The sequence below is a fragment of the Embiotoca jacksoni genome, unplaced genomic scaffold (assembly GCF_022577435.1).
Source record: "Embiotoca jacksoni isolate LCO1_2020_lvr unplaced genomic scaffold, fEmbJac1.0.p SCAF_15, whole genome shotgun sequence".
Taxonomy (NCBI): Eukaryota; Metazoa; Chordata; class Actinopteri; family Embiotocidae; genus Embiotoca; species Embiotoca jacksoni.
In genome coordinates this window covers 12,388,757-12,414,705 of record NW_027185285.1, presented here as the reverse complement: position 1 = coordinate 12,414,705, position 25,949 = coordinate 12,388,757, and the positions used below count along the sequence as shown (strand labels likewise).

General features: G+C 39.4%; 1 protein-coding gene and 1 long non-coding RNA gene across 3 annotated transcripts; both read left to right on the top strand.

Moving 5' to 3' along the window:
* Window positions 1–1,590: 1,590 nt before the first annotated feature.
* clcn7 (chloride channel 7) lies at window positions 1,591–16,186 on the top strand. 2 transcript variants are annotated; one of them, XM_069149682.1, is made up of 25 exons: window positions 1,591–1,827; window positions 2,935–3,012; window positions 4,433–4,498; window positions 4,977–5,042; window positions 5,204–5,336; window positions 5,763–5,872; window positions 6,395–6,475; window positions 6,586–6,648; window positions 6,861–6,944; window positions 7,160–7,253; window positions 7,965–8,029; window positions 8,252–8,368; window positions 8,461–8,515; window positions 8,740–8,800; window positions 9,995–10,136; window positions 11,270–11,363; window positions 11,669–11,841; window positions 12,188–12,239; window positions 12,449–12,576; window positions 13,171–13,256; window positions 13,454–13,586; window positions 14,038–14,097; window positions 14,217–14,393; window positions 14,602–14,682; window positions 14,839–16,186. In XM_069149682.1, exons 1-25 carry the CDS (start codon window positions 1,714–1,716, stop codon window positions 14,923–14,925), a joined length of 2,400 nt encoding a protein of 799 aa, XP_069005783.1. In that variant the 5' UTR covers window positions 1,591–1,713; the 3' UTR covers window positions 14,926–16,186. The 2 variants fall into 2 exon arrangements, with proteins under 2 accessions (XP_069005783.1, XP_069005784.1); XM_069149683.1 differs by lacking the exon at window positions 2,935–3,012.
* Window positions 16,187–17,438: 1,252 nt separating this feature from the next.
* On the top strand, window positions 17,439–18,329 carry LOC138198326 (uncharacterized). The gene is made up of 3 exons (XR_011178258.1): window positions 17,439–17,793; window positions 17,906–17,966; window positions 18,250–18,329. It is a non-coding gene; the product is annotated as an uncharacterized lncRNA (long non-coding RNA).
* Window positions 18,330–25,949: the final 7,620 nt, after the last annotated feature.

Here is a 25,949-nt window from a genome sequence, read left to right as displayed (position 1 = left end):
ATATCCAAAAAGTAACTCAACATTACTTTTTGTATGTAGTATAGCCAGGCCAATGTGGCTAAGTTTGATGTTTGCAGCTAAGTTTGATGTTTAATGTTTGCTCATTTAATATATCAAACACATGTTATGAAGTTTTACATTAATTCAGCATTTACCTGTCACAAATGGACTTTTCTCTGACTTTTTGGCCTCTGACACACAGGTGAAACTAATGAAACCAACAATTATTGGTTCACTGGTATGGCTTACTTGGATAGGTGCAGTAAACGGAACAGATCTATTATTAATGTTATAACTTACACTTGTTCTTTTCCAGCAATTGCATGTCCAAAATTTGTGCTGTGAGCATTTCGATTTCATTCTACTTTAAAAATCTACTCTCCTAAATTTCAGAGACAAGTATTATACTTTTTATTATATTTCACTATATTTATTTGATAGCTTTGGTCATTATTTAATAGCTAGTTACAAGTTAATTTACTGACCAAAATTTAGAAAAACAAACATGAGCAAAATGGGAAACCAGAGATTATACTACTCAACAGTATATCAATTATTATTAAAACTACAAAATATTCTACTAAGATAGATAGGTAGGTAGGTAGGTAGGTAGGTAGGTAGGTAGGTAGGTAGGTAGGTAGGTAGGTAGGTAGGTAGGTAGGTAGGTAGGTAGGTAGGTAGGTAGGTAGGTAGGTAGGTAGATAGATAGATAGATAGATAGATAGATAGATAGATAGATAGATAGATAGATAGATAGATAGATAGATAGATAGATAGATAGATAGATAGATAGTTACTTTATTAATCCCCCAGGGGACATTTTTCACTCCAGCAGCATTTATAGATACAGGAAAGAAATAAAATAACAGTAAAAAATATTAAATATAAAAATGCACAGTATATACAATAAAATATAATAAAATAAAATAGAATAATGAAATTAAAACTAACTAAACAATAGTGCAAAGTTATTTTCTTTTTTCTCTTTTTATATTTAAACAACCAAGAAAAACAGACAACAGACAACAGTGTTATTGTTATGTGATGGATTTTGCCAGAGGTGAGTTATTGTACAGTCTTATTGCAGTGGGCAGGAATGATCTCCTGTATCTGTCCTTGTGACAGCGGAGCTGGAGGAGTCTTTTGGAGAAAGTGCTCCGCTGTCCCTGCAGCAGGTGGTGGAGAGGGTGGCTTATAGGCTACATCATGAAATCAAATCAGTTACTATAATATAATATAATATAATATAATATAATATAATATAATATAATATAACATAATATAATATAATATAATTGTAAAATGTTTTTTTCTGAATCATGATAACCTTAAATAGGGCTGCTAATCATTTTATGTGCTCAACAGAAGTGTTCAATTATGGATGTTTACTTGTAATATTATTATTTATTTTGTCGTATGTTAGTACAGCTACTTTTACTAAAGTAAATGATCTGCATCCTTCCTCTGTCCCTGGTGGGCAGGAGCCTTTCTAGCACCGGTTCAGCACCCAGAAGTAAAACTAGAAATCCCGTCGTCCAAACGCGCATGTCAACTATTTTTTTTGGCCCTGCGCGCGACCCTTACCGGGCGTCACGAGTTGCAGGAACGATCATGGGGAGATGAGGAAGAATAACAGCAGCTAGCCCGCTTCAGCTGCATTTAATGAAGTGAGTTCTCGGAACATTTTTTCAGCGGCACGCTACCGGGGCGAGCATGGCGAACATCACCAAGAAAGTGTCGTGGTCCAGCCGAGGCGACGAGTCCGGGGCAACCGGGGAGGGCACGCCGCTGCTGAACGGCTCCGAGCAGCCCAGACCCTCCAGACAGGTACAGTTAGCACGGCGGCTAAGTTACCACAACAGCTGGAAACATCTGCGGCTGAAAGAAGATGTCATGTTTGATTAACCGCTGTATAAGTTTCCGTTGAGTCGTGTGTGTTTTAAACGCTGCATGAAGGTTTGCGAGGATTTTTTTATTTTTATTTTTTTATTAATCCATTGCCGCATCCACAGCGTTCATTTTGGGTGTGTTTGTTTTCACGCGTTATGGCTTGTTTGCTGTTGGGAATTAGATGCAATAACAAATCTTTGCTTGACTGAATGTAACCGTAAGAAAGTAATTAAATTGGATTTAATCACATTTTATACAGGAAGCAGTTATCTCGGTGAATAATCAGATTACAGAGAGCTCGGAGGCAGCTCGTTACTTCCATTATGTACAAGCATATTTGAAACCGGAAGACATAATTAGATTACATGTGTTTACATGTAGTCTGTGACAGGTATGGTACACTTTAATACAGGTACAAGATTGTTTTTTTTTTAGAGGTGTTGGCAGAATAGTCTTGCATAATGAATGACAAGGTCATATGATGTTGTAATTTATACAACCTGCTGTATGTCATAGTGAAGTGCAGCTAATATAAAAGTACACTGAAATCCAGCTTCCCTTTTAATCCTTTTGTTGCCGCTGCCAGGTCAGTTAGTTTCTGTACATCAGGACTAAAGGTGGAAGTAGATGAAATGCACATCACAAAATCAATCCTGTCAGTCTTTATAATTCACTGCGGTTATGCCATATATAAAAGGTTGATAGTTACTTTCACTCTAAAAACATTAGTGACATATACAATAACTTTCACTCCATGCAAATGTCCTAATGAACTTCAGTATTTCTGCTTGATTAAGGTTTCATCAAGTTGTCAGAAGAGGGTTGTGTCCATATGCAGCCCAAGTTTACTTTTGGGACTTATTGCATTTAGCTGGAAACCAAGATCTGTTTCATGTTAACACATCAGCCTGGAAGTTGCTATATATATATATATATGTGTATATATATATATATATATATATATATATATATATATATACACATATATATATATTTATGTAATATATATGTATATATATCTGTTACTGTCTGTGCTGTTTGTAGCTGTCTGGAGGAAGCAGTATATTTCAAATAGGCAGACTCAGCACGGTGGATTTGGAAGAGGAGATGGCGGCAGATGAGGTAAAGTTTGAGCTCCAAACGTCATCGCTTTCTCTTTGTGTCTGCTGCTCTTATCATTCAAGTCATCACTTCATTAGTAGAACTTTTTTTTTTTAGCCTCTTCGACTCGATTAATAGTGCACCTTCCCACGTCCAAATCAATGAAAAGGAATTCTCACGTGTTTGATGGGATTCAGCCTCGTGCACTGGTGTGTAGATCCAGGCTGGATTCGTGAGATGCCGCCTGAGATAAAGTTAATGGTCCAGACAGTGTTGTACTCATCTCTGCTGCTTCCCTTTAAAGGTGTCTGAAGCCTAATCTTGGATATCTGACATTGAAATGACTTGCTAGTTGACCAAAACGGCTCAGTGACGGTTGACTCATCCAGTGTACATGAGAAGCACGTGCTGGGGAAACTGTCTGATGGTTTCCACTGTGACGATTCGTTTCAAATGAAGAATTAATACAAGTAATGCTGTTGATAAAGTTTAGAGCAACAGGCACTTTATACAAGACCTTCACAAAACTCCTCCAGTTTACAGTAAAGTAAAAAAGCACTACACGTGAAACCTAAAAGTACAAATGAGGACAAATTAGCTTAAATCGGGTTTATAAAATTTGTAGGACTCAGCATACTTGCAATCGGGCAAAGAAACACTCACAGACAGACTCTCATAGACATGACGAAATCACAAGTTGGTTAAATTCATTATTTAAGATGCAAACTGTGACGAAAGGAGGGAAACAAAAGCTTCAGGCTGGAATCACAGTACAGGACCATACCACTGATGCTTGAGACTGTTTGGTCCTCTCTTGATGGGACGTCACATCTCTTTCTTGTGTGTTTCACTGGCTGATGGGAATGTGACGCCACACACGTGTGATTTACTTTATCCTTGTAAACAAACCTTTATTTCCAGTGTGTATGTAAGTGTCTTCATTGAGCTGCTGCTGTTTGTGTAGCTGTACAGAGGCACACTTAACATTGCATGTGAAATGGAGTACTTTTGGATTTACTGTAGTTGGCTGGTGTCTGTGCACGCTCGGCTCACGTGGACCAGCGTTTCCTCCAACACTCAATAGTCTGTATTGAAAGGCTGCATACCAACAAGCTGTGGTTATGTTTGAAAGATGTTTATACTGAATGTTGTGGAGGACACGCTGCTGCCTTTTTTTCCACAGTCACTGTATCTTCTATCAGCCACTTCATTAATGCACCAGTTTGTTAGATAAAGTCTGTTCAACCAACCTGGCTTCTCTTTTGGCTTCTTTCATGTATTGTTGCAAAATGTATGAGAATAAGTGCTGCACTCTCTGCTGTTATATTTCTGTCAGTAACTTAGTTTTTAGATCCCTGCTGTCCCCCACATGACTCGGGTCAATGGTCAAAGGGTCAGTGTTGATGTGGTGACCTCTGATTTGATGTGTTTGTCCCCACAGGACTCCCTCAGGGGGCGGCCCAAAGAGATCCCACACAATGAGAAACTCCTGTCACTTAAATTTGAGGTAAAATCACTCCGCTGATTCTGGAAAATCTGGATTACACTTAGATTGTTTTAAATTAAAGCCCTGTGAGTAGGATGTGTAAATTTCTTCTGGTTACAGTGGTGGTACTCAAAACTGTTATGCTTGAATAAAGGAACGGCCAATCAGTGAAAGGAATCTGGTAAACTGTAGAAAAACTAATTTCAGGCCATGAAATTCAAAAAAGGTTGGCAACAAAAAGAGCAATAATCTTTTTAAGATGCTTGTTTGTTGGTTTCCTCTGACGTTGCATAATTTGAACCAAAAAAGTATTTGCACATCAAAATTTGTCACATTTTCATGATCTCTGCTCATCATGAAGTTTAAAGCTTGTTTCTGACCCCCGTAGCAGGATTACATCTGCTGTATCTTTATTTTACATATTTATTTGATTTCACAGGATATGTTTAATGTTTTATTGTGTGTGTGTGTGTGTGTGTGTGTGTGTGTGTGTTTCCAGAGTCTGGACTATGATAACATGGAGAACCAGCTGTTTCTTGAAGAGGAAAGAAGGATGAGCTACATGGTGAGCCTTCTTGATTTACACTATATGATTGGATGTATTTTCCTTCTCTTACTCTGCTCTTACTCTCTTATCACTCCACTGTTGTTTGTTTCATCTTGCCCTACTTTTCCTTGCATCACTTGTCTTCCTCTCCCTTCCCTTCTTGCACACTGTGTCTTTAGGGTTTCCGCTGTCTGGAGATCAGCCGCTGGGTGGTCTGCGGTCTCATCGGCTTTCTGACCGGCCTCATCGCCTGTTTTATTGACATCGTGGTGGAGCAGCTGGCTGGGTTCAAATATCAATTGGTTAAAGAGAGTATCCTGAAGGTTTCTATACAAAAACACCTTCTCAGACCACCATGTTAGCACCAGGTGGCTGAGCTTTACTGTAGGGGAGTGCAGAGAAGGAATACATCACACTGCATCCTCAAGTATAAAACATAAAAGTGAGGGTGGTGTTTTTTTTTTTAACATTCCCCTCCTTTTCCATTGTGGAAGTCTTTTTCTTTATTCATCTTGCACTGTACACACTTCTTGGGCTGTATTAAGTTCAAAATAATTTATTTATGCCCTTAAATGTTTACCAGAACATTTTGGTTACGTAGAAAAGTAATTTTTATTATGCAAGTTGTTTGAATATACTCACATTTTGGCCTATCTGTAAGTGAATGATAGTTATTCATCCTTCCAATCAGAGCGTGATTAGAAGTCAAAAGAATTCCTTGACTCTGAACCTTCACAGACATAGAAAAGTTTACGGAGGTGGGCGGCCTGTCTATCTCTCTGACCCTCTGGGCTGTTCTCAACTCCGCCTTTGTCATGGTGGGCGCCATCATAGTTGCGTTCTTTGAGGTAAGGATGAAAGCAGAAATATTTAAAACATTTCATAATTATCGTGACTTTTGGTTTGGGAGCACAATTTTGTTGTTCTTCCTCTTTTATGTGCGTTTAATTACATTCCTCCGTGTGAACGTGAATTTTGAAGAAGTATGCCACGATAGCTGTTTCGTTGGGTGTCGTCTTCAGTTACAAACCTTACAAACTACTGTGGAAGTGAAAATTATCTTGGAAATAGCGTGTCTTCCCAGAGGTTACTCCCAGCTGTGTAGAGCGATGACAATGTGTAAAGATGAATGTGCTTCTTGGTTTCTGCCAATTTGGTTAGCCACAGTTGTATTAGCTGCTCGTGTGAAAGAACAGCTGAGGTTTTGTGGGGAAATTTTTTTTTTATTCCCAGAAGTGTATCTGTTAGTCTTTGCAAGGTTTTATTATGAAGGTATTTCTCCTGTAATAATAAATACTTTCAATCACTATCTTTTCCACCATTCGTCTTGTCATCTATGATATAACTCCCCCTCCTGCTTTCTCATGCAGCCCATAGCAGCAGGAAGTGGTATTCCTCAGATAAAATGTTACCTAAATGGAGTGAAGATTCCCAGGGTGGTGCGACTCAAGGTACAGGCACACAAAAATCACACGTTAATGGATGTACTTGAAACAGCCTTTGTGAACCGGAAGGACCTTCATATCTTTACGTTTTGTGTGTTTTGTGTGTTTCTCCAAAGACACTGGTGGTGAAAGTGTGCGGTGTTATCTGCTCTGTGGTTGGCGGTCTCGCTGTCGGGAAGGTAAACATGATCAACTCTATAGTTTTTCATTCATAAAAATATGAAATGCATAATTCAGATCAGCTTTTGTCAGATCTGGATTATTCAAAGTAAGCATGACGTTATATGATGCAAGATTATGTAAGTGCAGGTTTTTTTTTTTTAATTTTTTTTTTATTCTTGGCAAAAATAATGTACGAACTTGTTCTCTCTGTTTACCCACAATTCCACAGGAAGGTCCCATGATTCACTCTGGTGCTGTTGTGGCTGCAGGAGTCTCACAGGGCAGGAGCACCTCTTTAAAGAGAGACTTTAAGGTGTGTGTGTGCATGTGTGTGTGTGTGTGTGTGTAGTGAGTTTCTACAGACTTTGTTACAAACACACAATGTAAACTGCAGCAGGGAGCTTTCCTTAATTTGAAATGACATTTTTATTTGGTTAAGTGAGGTTACATATTATTGAGTTGTTTTAGAATGATTCGTATTTGAGAATAAGAATGATTAGTAATATAAGTGTGTGTGTTTGTTTGTAGATATTTGAATATTTCCGGAGAGACACCGAAAAAAGGGACTTTGTTTCTGCCGGAGCTGCTGCGGGAGTTTCTGCTGCTTTTGGAGCACCAGTTGGTAAAAAACAACAGCCACCCGAGCCAAGTGCAGTATAAAACGGGCTTTGCTATTAATCTGCTTTCGCTGTACGGGCTGTTGACCTGCTGTGAAACCAGCAGTACAACAGTAGAGCTGCATGTCCAAACTAAAAGCAAAGAATCTCTCAACCCTATAGATTGAGAGACAGACAAACCTCATTGGATACTGCTAAAAGAACATACATGCAGGTTAGCATCAACAGGGGCATCTGCAGGGTTTTTTTTTTGGCGTAAAGCATCGAACCTATTTTCCTCAGAAAGCGGCATTAGAAGGGATTACAAGTGTTGTGTTAAGCTCATAATGGCCAAGTGCCAATTTTAGCAACAATTTGAACTAATTAATTTGTAATGTCTATTGGTCAGCTTCATGCTGACTGTTCAGGTCACATTCATTTTAATCAGTTTTATTGTTAGAAATGGGGAATAAGTGAGATAATAACAATAAACAATTCTAAGCCTTGTTATACCGACTGCCATCAGCTGACATACTTGACCCTGCTTGTTGTGAGAATAGAGTTATTGGGGGGGGGTAAACTTTTGTTTACCACAATAAGTGTTCACCTCCTACTGCGTGGAGGATGCAGTGTGATTCTGTCTGCTAACTGGGGATAAATATGACATAAGTGTGTCAGATGATTTATTTTGTTGCCGCTGCTGTTCTTCAGTGTGATTTTCTGTCTTCGGTCGACAGGCGGCGTTTTGTTCTCTCTAGAGGAGGGAGCTTCCTTCTGGAACCAGATGCTGACATGGAGGATAGTAAGTCATGCGGTTCTTCTGTATGTGAGCCACCACCATAATATACATACAATTAATGAGGATATAATGGAGTCAATCAAATCAAAGGTGTTACATCCAGAAAACTAATAAAAGAGAGCAAGACATAAGTTTTGGAAATGTTTTTGCATTCACTGCTCTACCTAACTTTTTTTTTTTTTTTTTTTCTCCTCTCCCCTCTCTTCTTTTCTCATCGTCTCTCAGTTCTTTGCCTCCATGATCTCCACCTTCACTCTGAACTTCTTCCTCAGTATTTATCACAAGAAACCAGGAGACCTTTCCAACCCTGGTCTCATTAACTTTGGAAGTTTTGAGAGTGGCGTGAGGAACTTATACATATTATATTTATCCAGCTTTACTTTGTTTTGTTTCGTGAACGTAAAAGTTGATGTGTGATTTTGTTCTTATTCCAGAGTATTACCTATACTCTCTACGAGATTCCCTTGTTCATCGCTGTAGGAGCTATAGGTAAAAACTGTTTCATGTTTCTGGAATTAAGCACTGCACTCCAGCATATATGTGTTGAGGCCATGAATAATGTTGTAGTTTCACATAATTCCAAAACAACATTTGATTTTGTTTCTGTGTTGTTGTATCGTTAGAAGAACTTTGTTTTTCTATTTTCTTTCTATAATCTCAATATGACAGCCCATGTGTGCTCATCTTCTGTTGTCCATCCATTTCCTGTGCAGGTGGATTGTTGGGAGCTCTCTTCAATGTCCTCAACTACTGGCTGACCATCTTCAGGATCAGGTAAAGTTTAAAAAGGGATCAAATGCTTCTAAATATAAAACATAAACCGGTTATAAACAAAGGTTCAGGTCACGTATGAAGAGCTGCTTTATATGTTTAGTGTGCCAACAAAACAACACATGGAAGAATGAAGGTTCTGCTGTCAGAGACTGGGTGCGGTGCAACACAAGGAAGTTTTAAAAAAAGCATTTTAAAAATCTTTCTCAGAATATCAGCATCTTGTCATTGAAGTGTGTAAAAATAGTTTGAGTGTCAGAACGGGGATAATCACTGGGAGGAAACTTCTACCTGCGCTTCCTGCTTCCTGGTCTGGAGCTAGAGGCTGCAGTATATACACGGTATACATTGCTTAATGACAATAATATGGCAAGATACTTTAATAATTTTGTAAAAGTTTGTTTGATCAGCTGTGTTATAATAGTTTATAATATGTAAGTGAGAAGGAATTACAGTCTGACAAGTCAGCTCAACAGTTCAACTAGTTAACTTTAATAACAGACTGACTCACAATCAAAGTATTAAAAAAAAACCCTGACAATGTCAGTTCTCTTGTATGAACATGGACCTTCAATAAATTCAAACAAACATTTATTAGAAAAATAATAAAGAGTTGCAAAGTTCCCCTGCAAGTTGCAAAAAGTCCCAAACATGGAGTGAACCTGTGTTTGGGAAGTAAGGGAGATATAAATTAAGACTAATATGTCTACGTTTAGTCATTTTAGTGATCATTAGCTTATGTCGGACTATACATTCACATAATTTGTGTAGTAAGGCAGATATTATATCTGAGACATTTAAGGTTATGAGTTTCATCATACTCGGTATTGTACGTAGAAAGAGATAAGCATACGTAAAAACACGTGACTGTAACATTGTTAAAGTCTACCTTTGTAAAACAAAAGAAAAGATTTTGTCAGAAGGTTAGAATGCGGTCGTGTTTCTAGACAGTGAGTGAGAAGGAAGTCTGTATTCAGTACCCTTTGCATAACGGTAATTCCACTTGACATTTCTAATCTGATCGCCTGAAGACACACGAGAGCAGATTTGGCAGCAACGCTTTGTTTTCCTCTCGGTTGTTTTTACCGCACTCAGCCTACATAATGTCAACATACCTGCAGGGCACGCTTGATTAGAAGCAACAGTAAGGAAATGTACCAACTTTAATACTATCCGATGTGTGCGCGCGTGTGTTAGATATGTTCATCGGCCATGTCTGCAAGTGATGGAGGCCATGTTGGTTGCTGCGGTGACCGCGACAGTGTCATTCACCATGATCTACTTCTCCGATGACTGTCAGCCGCTGGGGCCAGATTCCAAAGAGGAGTACCCACTGCAGGTACACACACACGCACACACACACACACACAACACACACACACACACACACGCACGCACGCACGCACGCACGCACACACACACGCACGCACGCACACCTATAACATGTGTCACCTTGTTCGGCTGTTGTCACCCTCCTCCTTGATTTAGATGATGACATGTAATAAAGTTAAAACTGGGTTAAATGGTGCCAAAAGAAAAGTGCCACATCGTTACAGTTTTAAGATCGACTGTGTTTGAAGAGTGTGATTCAACCAATTCCATCAGCACGTAGATTCAGATCAAACGGGCCGTTCTCATAGCGAATCTTGATGCTTCCTGTTTCTTACCCGACAGTACAGTTTCATTTCAATAAGATTTAACCAACATTTATGTCATAAGAACGATTTTATCGCAGGATCTAGGAGGAGTGCGACGTTTGGATATTTATGATACTCGGGGGATGGATCCTTATGACCTCTTTCACTATTGTGAGGTTAACATTTGGGGTTTGAATGGATTGCCATCAAATTTCGTCCAGTCATTCAGACTGAAATCAGGTTCAAATGTACACAAACCCTCCCATCAGCCTCAATTGTATTTAAGTTTAGTGCTAAGTAGGAAACGTTAGCATGCTCGCACACGAAACAAAGTTGGTGAACATGGTAAACCGTGTAATGTATTTAACATCAGCATGTTAGCATGCTAAGTTAATAATGAGTTCAAAGCACCGTGTGTCTAAGCATAACCTCACAGAGCTGCTAGCTAGCACGACTGCAGACGCCAAGTCTTCTTCAAATAAGAGGCAGCCTTTGATTTAAATAACCGATGCTACATAAACAGCAAACTAGTTTTAAAAGAGTTTTTTTTTTTTTTTTTACATCTTTTCTTACTCCTGGTGAGAGAGAGGGAATTTTGGAAGGGAGAAGTCACGTGTGATGTCATGTTTGCATTTCATGAACTTTGAGCTACTGATCCACAACAATAAGAAATATATGACTATCAGCCCTCCAGTGATCCATATCTTTCCAAATGCCTTGTATTTGAAGCGCATAAAAACTTCAACAAAGACGAGACAGAACAGTCAGACATGACCTTTTTTGCCTTTTTCTTGTTGTGCCACCCTTATCATTTTCTCTGTGTTTCTATTTCCAGTTGTTCTGTGCAGATGGGGAGTATAACTCCATGGCTACAGCCTTCTTCAACACTCCTGAGAGAAGTGTTCGCAGTCTCTTCCACAACCCGGCAGGTACAACTGTGCCTGAGAGCAAGCTAAACATCCTAAATACCATAACACCACGCACACGTACAAGAACGGGCACCAGCTGTTGTTTTGTGACTAGTTAGCTTTGACAAAATATTTACACAATGAGAGTTTTGATAGATTATCATAAGTAATGTGGATATAACAACTAAATGTCTGTTAAGTCGGCTACGTGAAGAAAATGACGCCACTGTAGTCTTTAAAACCAGGAAAAGACAACTTATACCACATCACAATATCCAAATGTCAGTATTTACCAACCTGACCTCTCATTCCTCCGTGTTTTAAAGGAACCTACAACCCTCTCACGCTGGGTTTGTTCACGCTGACTTATTTCTTCCTGGCGTGTTGGACCTACGGCCTGGCGGTGTCTGCTGGACTCTTCATCCCGTCCCTCCTCATCGGAGCCGCCTGGGGGAGGCTGTGTGGAATACTGCTGGCCTCCATCACTTCCACCGACTCGGTCAGTGCACAACACCTTTCTGTTCCTATTGTGGAAACCAGATATGCTCGATACGCCTACGAAATGTTTTAACATTTGAGGTTCTTTTAGAAATGATTTCGTAAATCGCAAACACTGAAACATTTGAAACTGATCAGTGATCTGTATTGATGTAACCTACGATGTAAAAATACATGGACAGAATAGGTGAAAAGATGTTGTCTAGCAATTTGATTGGTTTAAAAGATATTTAATGTGGATTCGTTTCTTTAATGAATTGATGAGTTGAGATCGTATTTTTGAACTAAACTAATACACCAGATGTTAAGAGGCCTGCTGTGTGACTTTGATGTATGTGCCTCATTAGACCTGGGCTGACCCTGGTAAATATGCCTTGATTGGAGCCGCAGCTCAGTTGGGTGAGTAACCGCAACCCTTAATCTTCACTCACACTTTGCTCTCTGTCTACTTTGTATGTGAAGGATGACAAAGTCTTGAACTTATATTTTTCTTTTTTTTACAATAAATGATCCCTCGTTTTATTCATATTGCGTTAAAAAGTCAACCTTTTGATTGCAATATGCTGTTTTCAGAATAAACGAGTGTAATATTGTGCTGATCTCCACAGGTGGCATTGTGAGAATGACTCTCAGTTTGACTGTCATCATGGTGGAGGCAACTGGAAATGTCACGTACGGTCTTCCCATCATGCTCGTCCTCATGACTGCCAAGATAGTGGGTGACTACTTTGAGGAGGTGAGTGAAGAGGCTGGGAAACAGACTCGCATCCATTTAGCTGATGTTCCACCAGTGATTTCACCACAAAATTCAAAACAGCATGGAGCCAACAAACTCCTAAAAAGTCATGTGAAGTACATATAAGCTGTATTAGTGGTGGACAGTTCAGAAACCCTCAATCAGTGGCGGAGTGGTTTTGTCCCAAGTCCATACTAACGCACTCATTCTCTGTAGGATTTGTTCATGTCACACCAGCAATTTGATAAATGCACTCAAACACATCAGGATGCATACTGATGGTCACAGTTGTGCCACAGTACTGTTCACTGAGTGAATGGAAGAGCTACTTACAACTGGAAAAATCGGTTATTGCTGGTGGTGTTAAAAGGCACAGAAGAGATGTGGAAAACAAAAAAATACATATACAATCATTAGAAATTAGTTTTTTTCTTTGGGAGTGTCAGTCTAAAGTCATCGTGTGATTGATGTCTGACGGCACACCTAGTGTAATTTCCTGTTGGCATGAAATGCCATACTAACTGTAGAACTAGTACACTACAAAGGTATAGAGTATGAGTTGGGACACAGGTTTAACTTCTCTTCCTGCTTTAGGGTTTATATGACGTCCACATCAAGCTGCAGAGTGTTCCCTTCCTGCACTGGGATGCTCCTGCCACCTCCCACTGGCTGACTGCCAGGTAGGTCCTGTCTGACCTGTTAATGACTGATTCACAGTCATTTTTATTGGATGACTCTTCAGTAACGCGTGACACATCCAACCCTTCGAGTTTGTCTCACCCTCCTTATTTTGTAACCTCTCATCACTTGTCGGACCATTTCCCCTTTTTGTCACTGACCTTCTCCTTCTTCTCTTGACCCCCAACCCCTCACAAAGAGAAGTGATGAGTTCTCCAGTCACCTGTTTGAACAGAATAGAGAAGGTGGGAACCATCGTGGACGTCCTTAGCAACACATCGACCAATCACAACGGCTTCCCTGTTGTCGTGCAGGTTTCTGATAATGATGAGGTACTGTCTGATTGGATGAGTGGGCTCTGTTTGGGGGTTAAAGGGTAGATCCACTGTAAAACACCACAGCTTATTCCTGTCAACACAAAGTTGACAAAAGGTTTTTCAAGTGTAATTGCAATCGAGTTAGACAACAGAAAAAGTTAGCATATGAGTCTACTGTTGATTATAATGTAAAACATCAAGAGAAAATCTAGTTTTGGTGTCTGTCAAGGGGCCTTTTTAGCGGTAGTACAGTGAGAACTCTTTTGAAAAAGACAAATATAATTGACACCCACAGCATCAAATGTTAGACTGAAAAGCAGAACAAAGTAGACTCACCATTTAAAAAAAACAAAACAAAAAAACTGTGTCGTAGGTTGATAGCACTCTACCAGAAAGGATTTTACTTTAAAGTTGCGCTTCAATAATAACAGAAACTTATTACTTATATTTAATCTCTCCTGCTCAGCCAGCGAAGCTCTGCGGCCTCATCCTCCGCTCTCAGCTCATCGTTCTTCTCAAGCACAAGGTAACATCAGTTGGCTGCTGTGATGACCGTTCAAGAGGCAGAAGATTTTTTTTTTCGACACTTTATTGTGACTATTCAAATAGAGTAGATCACTGCTGGTTCCCGCTCTCTCCTGGCAGGTGTTTATGGAGTTGGCCCGGTCCCGGCTGACCCAGAGGAAGCTCCAGCTTAAAGACTTCAGGGACGCCTACCCCCGCTTCCCCCCGATCCAGAGCATCCACGTCTCCCAGGACGAGAGGGAGTGTATGATGGACCTCACTGAGTTCATGAACCCAACGCCTTACACTGTGCCACAGGTAGTAGACACACAGACACAGATATATTTCAATTAGAGTTGAGGCGACTTCTGCCAGATTTCATGACAGATTTCCTTTACCAAGGATTCCTTTTTATGATATACCTTTGGTTTTATCTTTGTGCTTTTGTCTCCTTTTTATTCTTATTTCTCTCTTTTTGTTTGTGATGTTTTCTATGAATGAACTCAACCAAACATTCTATCTGCAGGAAACATCTCTGCCTCGTGTGTTCAAGCTGTTCAGAGCTCTGGGACTCAGACACCTGGTGGTAGTAGACGATGAGAACAGGGTAAGAGAGTGTCGATGTTTCTGTGCACTTCCCCGTATGTGTTTTTTGTTACCCCGTGTGCTTCCTTCCTCTTCTTTATGTTTACCCATCACATTTATTTTGTTAAATGTTGTTCTGACGTAGTGGTTTTTTTTGTTTGTTTGTGACCCTCTGCAGGTGATTGGACTGGTGACCAGGAAAGACTTGGCCAGGTATCACCTGGGAAAACATGGACTGGAGGAGCTTCAGCTCGCCCAGACATAGTAAAAACACACACACGCACACACACGCACACATGCACACAAACGGACTGTTAGCACCTGATTACTCAGAAGCTGTTGACCGCCAGCTCTGCAGCCCAGAAGGACTCCATGAAGGACCAATATCTTTTTTCCTCCTGTGTTCATCTTACTACGTTTATCAGGGTCAAATAAAGTCAGAATGACAGGATGACTTTAAATAAAAGCCACGTTGCCAGGAGGCCAGCCGTTTGATCTGTTAAAGCTGAGAAACGAAGAACCTGCTGTTTCTCTTTCACAAAAACATTCATACATACATGATGTCTGTCAACAGTTTATCATTGGTTCTGTTTTTAAGTCATATAGCTAAATGCAGTGATACATTAGATGAAGTGGATTTTATAATGGGTGCTTTTTATGTCCTGTGACTAAACTGCACGAGACATTTAAAGTGGTTTGCTTTGAAAGACTGGGTTTGAGCGAGTTTTCATGTTCAAGAGTTGGTTCATATCCCCATCACTCACCAGTTCGGGTTTGCAATGTCATCCCTGTTTGTGTGGTTTTGCACTGAAAGAATGTTGTTATTTATTGTTGATGTTGAATAGTTGTTGTTTTAATTTGAAGTGTACGGGTTAGACTCATGTCTGGTCAAACTTTGAGTTTTACATCCTGTAACTCAGCTTCTTTTCATGGCGATACATATACTTCCTCCAAATTTCTGTCATATTTGTTAAGCTTGTAAGTATATCTTTGTACTGCTGTTAGTAAAAGCTCATTTGGTACTCTGAGGTATGAACATATTTTTTTTTTTTTTTTTTTATCACCTCCAAAGGTTTGCACTTGGACCTGCTAATGAAAAGTCTCTGTTTGTTGAGGTGTGCCCACAGGTGTCCTTCATGAAGTTCTCTATGAATGTAACCTTTGTTTACCACATATTTTCTCTTTAAACTAATACATTTATCTGATGTCACCCAGTCAGACACAAAAACCAACTTTTCTAATGAATTAATATTTAAATTGTCAATTTGTATGTCTAACATTTCATTAATTATTTCTTTGTGCATTTCATTGGTTTTACACTGATTTCTTGTTTCTGTATTGTCTTTGTTTTGTTGTACAGTTCTAAATGTAAAAATGTCAACTTTGCTCTATTTTATAACCACTGGATAAAACATTTTGTGAATTAATAAAGTTGACATTTATCTATTGTAATGTAATTTGTTTGTATATTTCATTGGAAGACAGTTGAATGTTTGCTAAATAATTAAAAAAATGTTGGTTCTCCACAGGATGTTTACTTAAGTATCATCATCATCATCATCATCATCATTGCTCTGTATCCTCACTCAGAGTGAACAACAACAGGATTAAAAACACTATTGATAGTTTTGGAAGCATTGAAAAATCAAGTGAAAAACTCACCTCAGAAAGCTGAGCCTCCTTAAGGAAAATGTTGCCAGCATCAAACCTTATGCCTTTGACCTCTATTTCAATGTATTCAAATATTGTTCCATAAAGGTTTTAGAGGAGATTTGATAATACATCTTAACACTTTGTCAAGTTATGTTTCATGCCATTTTTAAAAGCGATGATGGACACACTTTATCAACAAGTTCCTGAGCCAGCTGAAGTACAGTATATTGGATCTTTTTGATATCAAATCTAACTGAAATGTTTCATATTTGACTCAGTTTTTTGTACTTTACATTACTTGCCACCATTTAATCTATTTAAATGTTTTAAAAATGTACAAAATTTTATGAGCTACATTTGTGTTTAAAATGTTCTGTCCAAATGAAGTTCATTTGAATGAATATTTTCTCCTGCTTGACATGGGGGGCCACTTTTACATTAAGTGAAGTTAGGCAGAGAAGGTCATGGAGTCCCTCCACAGGAGCCTACAAGTAAGTTTATTCTAAAAGATTACATAAATTGATTATTTGTTAATAAAGCAACATTACACAAGTTGGTTAACAAGCACTTCGGTACTGTATCACTAAATTTATGCAACAAATTAACAACTAAATCAAATATGTGATCAAAGTGTAAATACATTGAGGGGCAATTCCTCTGTTTGGATTTTAATTGCGCGTCTATCCGTGGTGTTACGGTACCGGTGCAAGGAGCGACTTCGCCACATTTAATCGACCTAAAACAAGTAAAAACATTACATTGCGTATTATATAAAACTCAATTCCAATATATTTGCCGTGGAGATGGCGCAGTGGTATTTCTAGTGATAAACAGGATGTGCTGTTATGCTGATTTGAGCACGGTCCAAATGTACAGCTGACCAATCGGATCTCTTGTACAACTTGCTATAACTGAAGTAGAGAAGTAAATTAACCTGGTATCGAATTATGTTAAAATCTACTTTTAGGACCTTTTATTAAAATGTTGTAACAACATTTTCACATTTGTTGTAAAGTTGTATAAAATATCAATGTGTTTAAGTAATGAATTCCCAGACGACCTGGGCAAATATATAAGTGAAGACATTTGTACTCATTATCGATACATCTGGCAACCATTTGTATCGGAAATTAATAGTTGATTATTTCATGCATTACACACGTGTTGGACTGTAGTCATCCAACCTTCCCCTGAATGCTGACTTCTGTCCCCCTCAGCAGAACCACTCAGACATTTTATGATTATTCACCCGTGTGTAGATTCTCCAGATGTGTTTTTCCTTCACAGACATCACAGCAGGTCATTTAGCAATTAGGCAATGGAGGCTGATTCCTGCCACCTGGTGGACAGATGACATCATTGCAACACCCGTCAAATCACCCGTCCTGTGTTGTTCTTGTCTTTTTCGACAGTGTAACGATGCAGGAGTAATCTGGATCACTGAAAACTTTGTCCAGATGTTTCGTCCTGCTAGAGAATTGTAAGTAGGCTAAAACAATCACACGTGTTAACACAGCTGTTGAACCTTTGTATCTTCACACACAGTTTCTATTTTCTCAGATGTGTCCCTGTGTTGTTTTTTTTCTGTTTAGGGATGGAGAGGTGGCGTACAAGCTTGTTTCTGCTGTTCGTCCACTTCACGTCTCCTTGAAAGTAAGTTTGTTCTAACTGCTTTGGTGAAAATGTTCTTATCTTCATTGTGACTCGCTCATGATCTGCAGCAGTGGATCAGGTGTCGACAAAGATTCCTGCATGAGTGTTAATATAATCAGCCTCTTATAACAGGGCCTCTGTTTAACCATACATAGTCAGTGATGAACTTTACACGTCTTTTATAGTTCTGTTTATCTTAATGTTTATCTTTCCTTTCCTAACAGCTGTACACCGTGGTAGTATGTGTTCTTACTGTGTTTTCTTTCTGTTTTTGTCCCTGTAGAAAGTGTGAAGACCAGCAGGATGAAACATGTCAAGAAGCCAGTGTGGCTGTGAATGCAGTCCTGGGAGAGAGAGGGCAAGTGTGTTTACCCCTGTTTGTTAGAGACACTGAGTGTGACAAGCTTGACCACAGTTTGGTCAAATTTGTTACTTGCAGTTGTGTTTATGAAAATCCTCGAGCTCTAATGCTTCTGTTATTAAGCTTTATGCTCATGACAGTGTGTTTTCCTCTGTCTAATTCTGAGCAGGCTGAAACAGAAAGTTGACTTCACCAAGCGACACCCAGGATGGTCCTGCGGGAAGAACTAGGTATGTACACTCTGCTCACATATACAGCTCATACATGTCCACATCACTACACTAAAGCTGATGAAATCATTCTACTCTGCACGTGTTAACAAAAAACCTTACTGATTGCTGGTGGTGTGTCTTTTACTCACTACAGCAGACAGGCTGGAGTCTTCGGAAGAAAACAGAGAATTAGTAACTATAGACGTGACCAGCCTCGCTCACTCCTGCCCAGCCACCAAAATAACCAGAAGCAGGGACCCAGTCATCAGGTAAGCCACGTATCACCCACCCACCCACAATTTACACTGAACTCACTTTATTTAACATTAGATTTAGTTATCTGCTACCTCACCTCCTGAGTCAGCAGCTAACTTGAGCAAAACAATTCAGCTATTTAGCTGTCGAGACTCAGCTGCGACAAATAACATAAATGATATATTAATCCTAATTCCACAGCCCATATAAAAGATGTTTGTTAAATATTTACTCACCTCCACATTAACCATAATGTTGGCTACAAGCCCCTTTAGAGATTATTGACTCCATCAACCTTTATGTCGAATGGTTAAAGGTTAAATGTCACAGTTTGCTGATTGGCTGTCAGCCATTTGATTGGCTGTGAACTTTTTGTTTCGACACACAAAAGATATTTGCGGGTGAGAGAGGATTCATATTCACAGAATGAGACTGACAAATCTGCAAATTATGCAGATTTTTACCCACAACACCAGTTTTGTACCTGGTACTCGGAAACTACACAGAAATGAAAAAAAATTGACAAAAACCTTATTTGCACTTAATTCTTATTTAAGCTCTCTCAGTCTTCACTGGCTGAATGAAAACCAATCGGCAATCGTGATCCTATATACAGGCCTTCATCCAAATACACTGCCGTGACAAACCTTTGCTATTTCAATTTTTAAACTGTCATTATTTGCATTCAGTTCATGGTTCAGGAAACACTGACAGTCCTGCCATACATACAAATTGACATATCTTTTCACTGACCCCACTAACGCGTCAATAATGCTCATGTGTTTCCATGATGAGGCTCACTGTCTGTTGCCTCATTCTTCATTTATTTATGTGATCAGATAAATTCCATACTTGCAGAATTGTCAGAACTGCAAATATTACTTTATTTTGGCAGGAAAACTAAAAACTCCATGTAATAATCCACCTGATAAACCAGGAAACTATGTTGTGAATCTGTTGAGGAAACAATATTTAGACTTCTGCAGAAAATGAAAGTGTAATGGCAGCACTGATTGGATTCATTTTGAGCATGACCACCTTCTTTCCAATGAGTTCTCTGTGAATCTGGGCAGCAGCTTAGTTCTCTGCTGTGTATGATAGCATTTGTTTTGGTTACTTAAGATCACAATGACAAGTCAGGAGATGTGTGTAGTTCATGAGGCTGCTGCAGCCCCTCTCTCAGTTTGGAGACAGTGGGGATCCTGCCGCTGTGTGGTGCTGCTGTTTCTTTTAAAAGAAAGAAAGGTAGGCGACTGACTGTATTTGTTTGTTCAGCACACGACAAGCAGGTTTTAAGAGTCGGTCACGCTGTGATACTGAAGGACACGAAGTTATGGTCTGTCAGGAGCTCAGGCCCGGAGAACTCAGGCCCAACTAAACCTCTGGTTTTAACCCTTATGATGTGTCTGTGAGCTGCAGACAAGATTGTCAGAGTCAAAGCCATTATTATAGTGTTATTTGTACATATTGAAGGTAACACTCAGTTTCAGAGTTTACAGTACAGATACCCTCCAAAAAGGTTGGACAGTAAAATGTCGCAGAAAGCCGAACAGTGTGACGGATAGTCGGTGGTGATGACAATACTGAAGCGCTGTAGTCGGTTCTCCTGTCCAGTCTCACCAAACAGCCCCACTAACCGCCTCCCTCTGATCCCACAGACCTGTAGACACAGCTAATTTCCTTGCTCTCTTATTTCAACACAGAGTGGCTGGAATATTTGTTCCTAACTGGCTGGAGCATTTTGTTAGACGGCCTCTGAATAACTTCAACTGCATTCTCAACACATCCGTACTGCCACACCTCATTTAGCCGGCACAAAAAAACCACATGCCCTGCTCATTCTTTACTGCTCCAGCAGATATTTATTGTCAGTCTGAAGAAACCACAAATAGATCATTTTTTTGTTCTGGGTTTTGTACCCCCATGGTTGAAATGCACTTATTGTAAGTCGCTTTGGATAAAAGCGTCAGCTAAATGAAATATAATGTAATAATTGCCAATGAGCCTTTCAGCCAGTGTGATATTTGTGCTCAACCTGCTGTTAAAATGCTCCGTAATGGACACCACCATGTCAGAATGACTCTGCCAGTCTGACAGGAATTGATGGCATAAGGATGCTGTTGTTGTCCATGTTTCACACTAAAACAAGCAGCAAAAAAGAAGGCAGACATGTTGCATTTTGTTACCCATGTGTTTTTTTTTGCTGCTGTGGCATGTCAAAATGTCTAGTGGGAAAATGTCCATTGATCTGAGACAACTTTAAAGTTTTGGTTTTAAAATCAAAATTAATCACATCACTTGATACAAAATTGTATTTGTCTGTTTGTGTTGATATGAGGTCATCAATTTAAATCACCTGTCTTTAATCCTGTACAGTACATTCGTTTCTGATTCACTGACTCCAAATTTGTCCAGAGTGCAGCAGAAAAATTCACTTGTTACTATTATAGCACGTCACGGTTTGGATCCAGATTACATCTCTGAGTCAGTCTCCCATTATCAGATCCCTCAGTCTGAAGGCAGGACTCTGCTGGCTGTAATTGTGGCAAGGATTAAGATGGAGGAAGACAAAGCTTTTACTGTCAGGCTGCCTCAGCTGGAACTAATTCACTCTTATACAACAGCCTGGGGAAAAAAAAGCATACAGTGTTGGTAAAAATGTGCTGATTCTACTTCATGGTCATTTTAGCAGCTGTAGTTTGCAGAGCTGTTGAATTTCACTGAATTGTCCTGAGATTCTTATGATCTTCTACCCAGTCCATTTATGAGGGTAAGTTAAATATTAGCGTCCACCTCCACTGTGACTTTTGTCTGAGTGACTTGCTTTGCGTGTAGTTGAGCTGTATGATCAGAATGAACCAAGACAAAGAATCCTTTCCAATGTGGTTTTAAAACCATAGAAAAACTGGAGGTGTGGGTCTGCTGTCGACTGTCAGTGTGTTTAGACAATTGGACGACAATCTCCTGCAAGCACAACCTCTAGGAACTTCATCTTAAAAAACAGAAAGTAAATTTAAAATACAAATACATTTTGAATTTTGTTACCTCCGCCAAGGAGGTTGTGTTTTCGGTTTGTTTGTCAGCAGGATTATGAAAAAGTACCTGCCTGATATTAATGAAACTTGGTGGAAGGATGTAACATCAGCCAAGGAAGCACCCATTACATTTTGGAGCAATCTAAATCAAGGGTCGGATCCACTAATTACTTTCATTAACATTGCGAGATAGGGAACGTGGCCTAATAGATGCACTGCAGCTTAAAATCCAATAGATGGCAGTGAAGTTCAAGAGTGACAAAACAAAGGCCACGCTCCAAATATGATGACTGTATGTCACAGTCCACATTTACAGGTACCAGTAATCCACTGGAATACACATGATCCTACTCAAACTTAATACAGCAAGCAGGCGTTATGGAGCCGTCAGGGGCAGTAGTTTCATAGAGAAGAACCAGAATCAGTACAATTATAACATCTCCACAGTTGTTACATGTTATAGAAGAGGTTAACTATTCGCATTGGCAGAGGTAAACGCTCTCAGAGTGCCTTGTAGGTGTTCTAGTTTTTGACTAGAAGATCAAAAGTAAGGAGGCAAAGAAATATAAAACTTTATGATTAAATGCATTCTGGGTTTTTGGTATTAAAGTATTAAACAAATGTAAATTTGTCCAGACCAGGTCTTGTGGCAATTCATCCAAGAGTTTCCGCTAAAAATCACGAATATTTGCACTACAGAAAAGCCAGTTGATCACCAAAAGCCTTTTTTCCACTGACAGCACTGGCTCGGCTTGACTCTACTCGCTTTTGTTTTTGTTTTTCCATTATCCATGGATGGTATCCAGCACCTGGTATTTGGTGCTGTATTTAGTATACCTTCGTTGGGTGATTCTGTTGTTATTGATTTTGAAGATGACGTGACAGCGGTTTTATTCAGCGACGCCAGCTAAACAATGTTGGGTGTGACTTTGTGTGTAGTTACAGAATGTGAGTAGTTCATCATTATGTAATGTAGTGTTTGGTTTTGCTTGCACTACCCTCCTCTCCCTTTGACAGATTGAGAGAAAGCTTTTACATAATATTCTCATTACCTGACAAAAAAAACCTTCTCCGTCTTTCCTTCATCTCCTGACAAACTTGATTACCACCCTGATTACCGCCATACTTATTCAGTCATTGCATGACAACCCTCTTTGTGTTTATTCATCCATTGTTGCCCGGCGACTGCTTTTAAAACCACATCGAGTTATTATTCTGAGAATTCACATCAGGGTGATTCAGTCTCACTAAATCAGGTGGTTGTGGATGAATGGGCCCCAAATGAGTCGGGTGATTCTTTTTCAACACCAAAAAGAGATAAATGCTCCCCACCCAATATTCTGTTGGAAAACCATTTAGACTGCTTATACATGCACCCCACGTGTATGACTTACATACTGTTTCCGTGTGTGTGTGTGTGTGTGTGTGTGTGTGTGTGTGTGTGTGTGTGTGTGTGTGTGTCTTTGAGATAGAAAGCAATTACGGCAGCTCATGTACCAACGGCTTAATGGAATAACTTGCCAAATCAATGCAGATTACACTTGCAAATCCATGGGATATCAGTTTGGGGATTCAATTTGAGGCGTGTTACCGTTGTATGATATTGCATTCACTCTTTCTTTTAAATCACATTTGACTGTGATTTTATAAACAGCAAGAGAGATGACAGGGACCATTTTCTTTGCTAGTAACCAGGAGGAAGTGTCACACATTTTTCAATTAAGGTCAGACACAACCTTATTTCAACAGTTAAAAAACTTTAGAGAGAGTTGTTTAGAAACAGGAAAACATGGAAATTGAAATCCTAATTAAGAAAACGGATCAATTTACATTTCAATGGCTTGTTCATCTAGTGTAAAGACAACTGATTATAGTTTTATGGAGGATTTATGTTTCTTGACCTCACCTCAGTGAAACGTCCATATGGATTAAACAAGTGAGATGTAACATGGTAGTTGGTGAGCTTGAGTGGGTGGATTTTATTACCTTTAGACAGAGTTGCTCCTCTTTATTCTAAGCTAACCAGCTGCAGCTTCATATTTACCATACAGACATGAGAGTGGTGTCAATCGTCTCATCTTACTTACGGCAGAAAAGCATCTTCGGAAGGTATCTTTCCCAAAGTATTAAACTCTAATCTTTGTCTGCATGTGTTTATGTTTAATTGCGTTAGATGCAATTCATTGTTCATCCGAAGGAGAAATATTGTTTTATTTACACCAGCTCGACGACAAATGATGGACTGGTTCCGTTTAGGGTTGAGTTATGTCACGATGTTATGGAGATAAAAGCACAGCAGATCCTTGGCCGCCGCCTGCCGAGCATTTTATCAGCTTTTTCCTGTTTGAAGAGAAATGTGGCTATGCATGGCTAAACCCTGAGGGGGCCCTTACACTCAGACGCTCTTTATGACACCGTCCGTGACTGGCGTTTTCAAGCTCACATTTTATAGATTCCACTCACCCCAGCAGGGACCACTACTGCTGCTGATTTATATTTCCATAAAGCAATACGGATATAATGAGTTTATAGCACTGCTTGCTGTAGGACAGAGACTCACTGCTGACACTGACAGGGGTGATTGGTAACCATTGTTAACCATTTGAGAATGATGGATTTGTGCAACGAGGCTTAAGAGAGGTTGGAGGGGATTTTTTTTATGGCGGGAACCTGTGATCTTATTCAGAAAACCAAATGACAGGTACCTTTGAGTCTTCCTTTTGACACTGTATACTACTTTAAGAGTTTTTCTGTATTTAAAAAAAAAAAAAAAAAAAAAAGATCTCTGACACTGTTTGACAGTCTCTCAGAAAAATAATCATTAATTGCATGGTTGCTTTTTGGTTTATGGGCTCTGGATATGGTTAAAACAACAATGCAGCATGTGTTCGCCAAATTAAAACCATAAGACAAACAATAAGCAAACTAGAATAGCTGCCTCGTATGCCTCCACAACCCAGTCAATATGAAGTTCACATCCATGTCTGTCACATAATATGTGTAGTGAAGACTTTGAAGAAATCTGGCCAATAAAGCTGATTCTGACAGAACAAAGTTGTGGCCAGGGTAGCAGACAATGCTTCAAATGTGTATGTTGCTGCAAAAACAACAACAAAAAAAAATTAAATTTTGAATGGAGCTCCGGAGGCTGAACCAGCTAAGAGGCACTGCTCTAAATGGTATATTATCATGTCCGCTGGTAAGATAAACCTGGTGCCAATAGTTTTGGAGCCAAACAGCAATTCTTATTTTGTGCCAATATTAATTTCTTTATTTTTTACAATAGAAGTTAGATGTCTGATTTTTTTTTTTAATGTTAATCACTTGAGGAAGGGATTAAGCTGTGCATATTATTTATATCCATTATTCAAGCTTGAAACTGTTGCTATATGAACTCCTTTTTTTGGCTGGCAAGACAGTAAACTAAATACAATTTATCAAACTGAGTGTGCATGAAGAAGCACTCTTTCAGTGGTTTGCTCTCTGCTCACTCTCACTTCTCTATTCACTAATTTCCATTTTCTTTCTAACCACACAAGTCAACAACCCTCATTTATCAAACCAGCCCATTCCACTAATGCAAACCTGCCCTGTGTCCATCTGCTGCTCGAGTTTGAACACTGCAAAACAAATGTGAGTCGACTACGACTAAGTTTTTGTATTTATTCAAGTATATTTACATATATGCGTGTAGAACAACATTGTGCAAACATTTTCTAGAGTGTGAGAAAGTGTGAGACAGAGAGAGAGAAGTTGTCTCCCAAAGCATGCTACATGACAGCTGGACAACCCCTGAATGACAATTTAACGAGGCGTGTGTGTGCAGACACGTGTGAAAGGGAGTGTGTCTGATTGTCAAGTGGGAGAAGCAACTGCTTTTGTATTCTACAGTATACTACAACCTCTCTGGTGGCTCCAGGGGTATCTGAAGAAAAGAGAGGAAAGAGAAACAAGAAAAAGACTAAATGATGATGGGAAAAAAAACAAACAAGGAGAAACGATGAGAGTGACAGTCATGATTGAAGCATGCTGCTGACAGGGCGTGGTCACTAAAGACAGAGGGAGATAAAGAAGAAGATGAAGACAAAGGGGTGGTGGAGAGGGGGCCAGATAAGATAAA

Bases quoted from the DNA above. Each gene is read 5' to 3' on its own strand.
- clcn7 (XM_069149682.1), top strand. From the start codon at position 1,714: ATGGCGAACATCACCAAGAAAGTGTCGTGGTCCAGCCGAGGCGACGAG. The intron at 4,499-4,976 runs GTAAAATCACTC...GTGTGTTTCCAG, and splicing joins TCCTGTCACTTAAATTTGAG to AGTCTGGACTATGATAACAT. The intron at 14,098-14,216 runs GTAACATCAGTT...CTCTCCTGGCAG, and splicing joins TCGTTCTTCTCAAGCACAAG to GTGTTTATGGAGTTGGCCCG.